Raw genomic sequence first — 6,740 nt, 5'->3', positions numbered from 1 at the left:
GTTGGGGCGGTTAGGGTTAGGCTATAGGTTAGGGTTTTTAGTGCTCTTATGAATGTTTAGCATGACTTTGTGAACGGTTAGCTGCTAAACTGAATGAAATAGCATAGCCTTCTTCATAGCCAGTGTTCGCCTTTTTTTATTCTGTAACTTACTGTGTGCTAGAGTTAAACGCTGCTGTTTATAATAGCACTTCAGATAATATCATGAAGATCACGGTGTTTGTCTTATTGAACGTGGTATTCTGTCAGCAATATCATGCTCTCTATGGGCTTATTTTATATTACTAGTATTACTGTCAGTTTAAGGGCAGTGTTGCCAGATATTGCTACAGAAGCATACAAAAACAAGCCGCCCAAAAATAGAATAAACCAAAATAAGTTAAAGGAGAAGATATCGCTAACCATACCCTGCATATTCCCGCTTTTTTAAGTTCCTAAAATGTCACATTAAGTGACAAGCCAAAAGATGCTTAAAATAACTGGATCTGGCAACACAGTCTCATTTTTAGAGAATAGACACTGACCAATCTAGTCAAACCGTCTGTTATACATCTAGACATTCATAGGAGGAGTTTTAAAGTGCTAATTAATCTCATTCTGAGAACTTCTGATTCTGTTTTTGAATATGAAAGAGTACTTATAATACCTTGGAGACCTCACAGCTGCAAATTTATATCGCAATGAACGTTTTTCGCGCGCGGAATCTCACTGCCTTGTTAGAAGACAGCTCGCTAGGTTTCGGAACGGAGGCTTTGTTCTCAAGCGCGCAGCCGCTTCTTCAGTCTGGTGAAGTCTTTCGCCGATCTCCACAGCCAGCTCTGCAGCTCTCGCAGGACCCAGAATCCCTCCACCTTCCGTGAGAAGTCATTCGGGGCGGGATGGGACGACAACACGGGGGCCGCTAGCAAAGAGTGCACCTCAGCGACCGGCCCTCCGTACTGATACAGGAGCGAGAGAGGAGAGAGACCAGCGTGAGATGAGGGAATGGAGCGAACGGGTCGACGGTGTTGGAGAGACGACGATGAAAAGAGTACGGGATGCCTTCTGTATCCATCTCCGAGTTTTAAAGTGGTGTAGTTCACGTTCAGTTGTATTGTCTTCTCTTCGTCCACACTCAATAGTCGCCGCCGTTTGCCCCATCTCTCCATCCCTTCCTCTTTCTCTCCCTCCTCTTCTTTTCTCCTTCCTCTCCTGCCCCTGTCTCTGTCCCGCTTGAGATCTACCCGAGTCGTTCCCTCTCTCTCGCCCGAGGCGGGCTGAATGCTTCGAGGCTCGTAGCTCCGCAGAGGAGCGGGGCTGTTCTCGCTCTCGCCCTGAACCTGTGAGGACAGAAGTGGGGCATATCCTTGAGCGGGTGTGGAGGGCGGGATGTTGGTGTAGCCCAGGGCGTTCATCAGGCCGGATATGGAGCCGAGCAGCCCGCTGAGGCCAGAGCAGAAGTGCATGAGGGAGCTCTGGAGGTACGGACACAGGGTGGAGCGCGCCAGCTCCCTCACGGCACACAGGAGAACACTGTACGCCCGCTGGTTCTGCGCCAGACGAGCGCCGTTCTCCAGCCCTCGCCACAAGTCCACCCTCGTGGCTGCACTGGGGACGGACAGAGAGGAGCTGTTGGGACGTGGAGGAGAGAAGCCGGGATCGCTGAACGGAGGGCCAAGATAGGACAGCTGGGGACCAGAGATGAGGAGAGAACGTATTAGACAATAATCAATTCTGTCACATTTTGGATGTCCTTTTAGAGTTGTTTATAAAGCCCAGAGTTCCGCTCCTTGATTCTGATTGGCTGAGCCGTGTTCATATCTGTTCTAAATAATGCTACAAAGTAACATACACCTTTGTTTACATTTGTGTGTTGCTCGGCAACGACTTTGTTGCAACCACAACTGATTCTGAGGAGCTACATTGTTTACACTGTTTTTATTAATATCATTACACTTTATTTGCTCTGTTTTAGTTTGTGGAACCTTAATACGTGTATGGAATAAACGGTTTATAAAAGCAATAAGCCCAGTGAAGCTGTGGTTTACAGTGAATTTATAACAGCTAAGAGGGATTTAGGCAATCCCCTTTGCGTTGTATCTAACAATGCCCCTTAGCTGTTATAAATTCACTGTAAACCACGGCTTCTCAGGGCTTATTGCTTTAATAAAAGACCCCTTTAAAATCAAAACTGGAGTTTTGTCATCTTTATTTTAGTCCCATTCCTGGAGCACCCCCAGCTCTGCATGTTTTGCATGTCTCTTTAATCAAACACATCTGATTCAGGTCATCGGCTCATTAGCAGAGACTCTAAGACCTGAAACCGGTCAGATAAAGCAGACATGCAAACTGTGTAGTGTTTAGGGGTTGAAAACCTCTGTTCTAGTGCACTCTTAAAGGGACAGTTCACACAGAAATTACAATTCTGTCCTCATTTACTCGTCCTCCGCTTGTTCCAAACCTGTTTGAGTTTCTTTCTTCTGCTGAACACCAAAAAAAAAAAAAGAGGTTTTGAACATTGTTGATGGTTTAATGGAATCTTTTTAGTACACAAAAGCTTCTTTATAGTGGAAAAAAGTTCTTCAGATTAATGAAATGTTCTTCACACTGTTCTTTCAAGAACTGTTCACTGGAAGGTTTTTTGGAAAATCCAAAATGTTTTTATTGCATCTCTACAAAGCCCCTTTTGGAAGCTTTATATTTAAGACTCTACTCCTAAAAGTGGACTGAATAAAAAGTTGTTGTTTCTTTTTTTTTTTTTTAAGTAAAATGATTTATAGACTATGAAAATTTGCTTCCACCACTGAATAAAAGTAAAGAATTTTGTCTCACAATTCTGACTTTTGTTCTTGCAATTGCTAGTTTACATGACGTTTCTTCTAAGAATCACATGATATATAAACTTATAATTCTGACTTTCTTAGAATCACATGATATAATCTCATAATTCTGACTTTTCTCAAAACTGTGAGATATAAACTTGCAATTGTCAGAAAAACAAAGTCAGAATTGTGTTATAAAAAAAAAAAAAATTCCTATCAGAATTAGACTTTAGAACTCATTTGCGAGTTCATATCTCACAATTCTGAGAAAATAAATCAGATATAAACTTGGAATTGCGTCATAATTTGTCAGTTTTAAAATCTGCAACAACTCGCAATAAGTTTATATAATGCAATTCTGAGAAAAAAGTCAGATTTGTGAGATAAAAAGTCAGAATTACCCTTTTTAATTATTTTTGTATTCAGTGGTGGAAACAAGCTTCCATACTTGACCTGTCCCTTTAAATATTCCATGCATCTGCCTCTGATGAGAAAGTCGCAGATTAAGGGATGGTTGTTTGTTCCTTTTGTTGGCCTGTTTGAGATCGTTCCACCCAAAAATGAACATTGTGGGACATGAAGAAGATAAAAATTTACGGTAACACTTTAGAGACCAATTCTCTCTATTAACTAGATGCTTATTAGGGTGCACCTTACCAGCATATTTATTAGTACTCATAAAGCACATATAAAGGTCTTATCTGCGCCGATCCCTTAATCCATCCCATATCTAAACTTAACAATTACATTACTATTAATAAGCAGCAAATTAGAAGTTTACTGAGGCAAAAGAAGTAGTTAATAGTGAAAACTGGTCCCCAAAATAAAAATGTGACCACAGTTGTGCATTTAGACAGAGAAATGACATTAAATGCCAACGACAAGCGCTGATGTGTTCATCTTCATCAAACAGCTAAACTGGTCTTTATTCACCATCACCAGGCAAAAGGAGATACTAGAAATGAATAATTAAAACTAGATGCATTCATGAGATTAAAATAGCTGGGAGGAGCATCCACAGGAAAACATCTATAAACAAAAACGTCCCATTTATCGTCACACACACACACACACACACACAGAGAGAGAGAGTGACTCACGTAAGTGTCTCTGATCTCCTTCAGCTGGTGGTCCAGGTATTTGGTCAGCTCGTATGTCCTCTGGATGGAGCTCCTCTCATGGGTCATTATGAGTGTTCGGTCCAGCACCTGAGCGAAGCCGACCGCAGCCGACAACAACAGCAGCAGCACAACAACCTGATCGACTGAAAACAGGAGTTTAAGTGAAGTTAGAACACACAACTGACAAACTAAAGTCTTGTCTGGAGCATCTTCACCAATTCATTTCGGGAAATGCTTTAATAATTGTATCATTTCTTAAAAAACTCAATTGAGGACTGTGATATTGTTTGAGGAATATAACAGCGGTCAGAGAAAATCTGTCTGTAATCAGCTCTGGATAAATGTTTGGTTTATAGGCGTTCACACAAAATGAAACGGTGGTTTTGAGGTATTCGAACTAGAATAGCTAGTTTTATGTTATATTTTGATTATAGAGGTTACACTTTCATGCGGCTTTATCTGGCACTGCTTCTGCTACCGTCTCTGGTCAAGTTTGTTTATGGAGATAGAAAAGTTATGCACAGGATTATTTATGTTCATATTGAAATGGGTCATAAAAGGTTTAAATATATATTTTATACATACCGATAAGTTTTCATACATCTCTACTGCTTAAATGATTCTTTTAATGCATGTTATTGTTTGCAATTTATTCTTGCATGCATTTACAAAATTGTATTGTTTTAATCAAAACATCATAACTCAATATTCCGATACACATAAAGTCATTCATCATGACTTTATGAGTATCAATGCAATCATTTTATGATAGCAAATACAATACAGTGGCCCCAGATGTATTTGAATACATTTTCCAAAAGTCAGAAATGTTTGCAATTGAAATGTTTTCCTCAGAGCTGTTTTTGCAAAGACTATATTTCAGTATATCATCACAGGATTCAAACACTGCATCTATTCTTTTTTTGTTGGTTTTCTGAGCTCAGGGGTGTGAGTGTGTGTGTGGTCCTCTACTCTGGGACATGTTTTTGTTTTGGAGTGTGTGTGTGTAGGTTTCTGTTTTGGATTATGAGTTTATGCATGCCTGTACACAGACCAGTGCATCTGCTACATTAGGTATTGAGCGTGAGTGTGTGAAAGTGCCCATCCAGAGACCCTTTTAGATCTGAAACCACACGGAGAAAATAGCAGCAAATGAACACGAGCTGCCGAACTTCAGAAAGGGTCCCGCAGTGCTCCAATTATGAGTGTGTGCGAGCCCCAGGGAGCCATCCTCTCTCTTCCCTCTCTTTTTTGTGTCAAGAACATGGCAGAGATGTGTAATTACTTGTTTGAGACATTGTGTTTTCAACAGGTGTGAAATATGTGCGCCTCCTCCTGTTCCTTTTTATCCTCTTCTTGAATCCCCCCGTCATCCACAGGTTGTTTCTCGCTGTCACACATTGTTTTCTCCTCATATTAAGTTTTCCGGGCTGTTTTTCATCTCACACACGCCTAAGTCTCCTCTTCTTCTTTAAAGTGGTTTATCTCTTTTTTGCCCCCTGGTCAAAATAACAACAGCTTATTAACCTTGATTAGCCCTGCCAGTTTTTCTTTTCAGGCCCGTTCCTCTCTTTTCTCTTTCTAAGTCACTCATTCTTCTTTAAGAGTGAGAAAATCTCTCGTCTAAAATGCTGTACCTGAAACACACACACACACACACCGATCCTGACACACCTTTATCTCAACCCGAGGTCACATTAATCATGAAAGTGTCTCTGATAGATCAGGAGCAGGGTGTGGAAGAGTTCAGCAGTGCATCTCAGAAAACATCAGATATACTGAAATCTTCCATTAAAGTCTTACAAACATTGACTGACAGCGTATTCTTATTAGAACTGTCTTTTGTTCCAATGAATAACTGGATAAGAGCACCCCGAGGAACGTTTTATTGCTCCAAGGTTTCTCTTTCAGAGCTCAATTCGTTTCATTAAGATCATGTCAAATGTTTCTGCTTTTATATTTCCAAAGAGAAACCGTAATAGACAACTGGTGTTGTGTAATATAAAAATAAAGGATCTTTATTGGTGTCAATGGTTCCATAAAGAACACTTAACATCTAAAAAAAAAAAAAAAAACACTATTCTTAACTCTTTAAAATGATTCTTTTTAAGAAATGTTAACTGAAGATTTATTAAAGGAACCCACAACGGCTCTTATGGCATTCACTGCACTGAAACTTTTAGTTTGAAGAGATTGAGTGCTTTAAAATAACTCTGATTTATGTCCTCTGATTTCATAGTCTTGCATTTTAATCACAGGCCCTCATATCCTGGTTTTCGAGAGACTTTGAGATTTCTTCTGAAATCATGACACATGAGACTATACTTTTAAAAACTGAGGTTCTTTAATGCCATCGATGGCTCCATGAAGAACCTTAACATCTATAAAACCTTGCAACTGGACAAAAACATTCTTTTTTTTTTCAAAATGTTTTTTTTTTTATTGTTCTTTTTAAGAACTGTTTATTGAACAGTTATTTTAAAGGAACCCAAAATTACTCTTTTATGGCATTCACTGCAAAAAATAATAAATAATAATAATTGAAAACTATTTATAATTTATTTTTAATAGTTTAAGAGCTTAGAGCTTTAAAATAATATTAAATTAAGTCCTCTGAATTTTTTTTCTTTTATTATCTCTGCATTTTGTTCGCAGGCTTTGCATCTTTGTTTCAAGAGAGAGATGTCTTCTGAAACTCTCTGAGACAAATTAAAGATGAACTGAAGACATATGAGACATATTGGCATTGATGGTTCCTTGAATAACCTTAACATCCATAAATCCTTGCTACGATACTAAATTTAAAAAAAAATTAAAAA

At 39.2% G+C, this 6,740-nt stretch overlaps 1 protein-coding gene across 1 annotated transcript in view; it reads right to left on the bottom strand.

Moving 5' to 3' along the window:
* Nucleotides 1–704: 704 nt before the first annotated feature.
* clcf1 (cardiotrophin-like cytokine factor 1) overlaps nucleotides 705–6,740 on the bottom strand; it is a 10,336-nt gene continuing 4,300 nt past the window's right edge. Inside the window, exons 2-3 of the mRNA XM_059522291.1 lie at nucleotides 3,901–4,064; nucleotides 705–1,666 (exon numbers count right to left, since the gene is read on the bottom strand). Of these exons, the coding sequence (XP_059378274.1) occupies nucleotides 758–1,666; nucleotides 3,901–4,064 (1,073 nt within the window). The 3' untranslated portion in view covers nucleotides 705–757. The remainder of the gene's footprint in view (nucleotides 1,667–3,900; nucleotides 4,065–6,740) is intronic.

The sequence above is a fragment of the Carassius carassius genome, chromosome 33, assembly GCF_963082965.1.
Source record: "Carassius carassius chromosome 33, fCarCar2.1, whole genome shotgun sequence".
Classification (NCBI taxonomy): Eukaryota; Metazoa; Chordata; class Actinopteri; order Cypriniformes; family Cyprinidae; genus Carassius; species Carassius carassius.
Note: the sequence above shows the minus strand (reverse complement) of the source record. Positions and strands in the feature narration are given on the sequence as shown.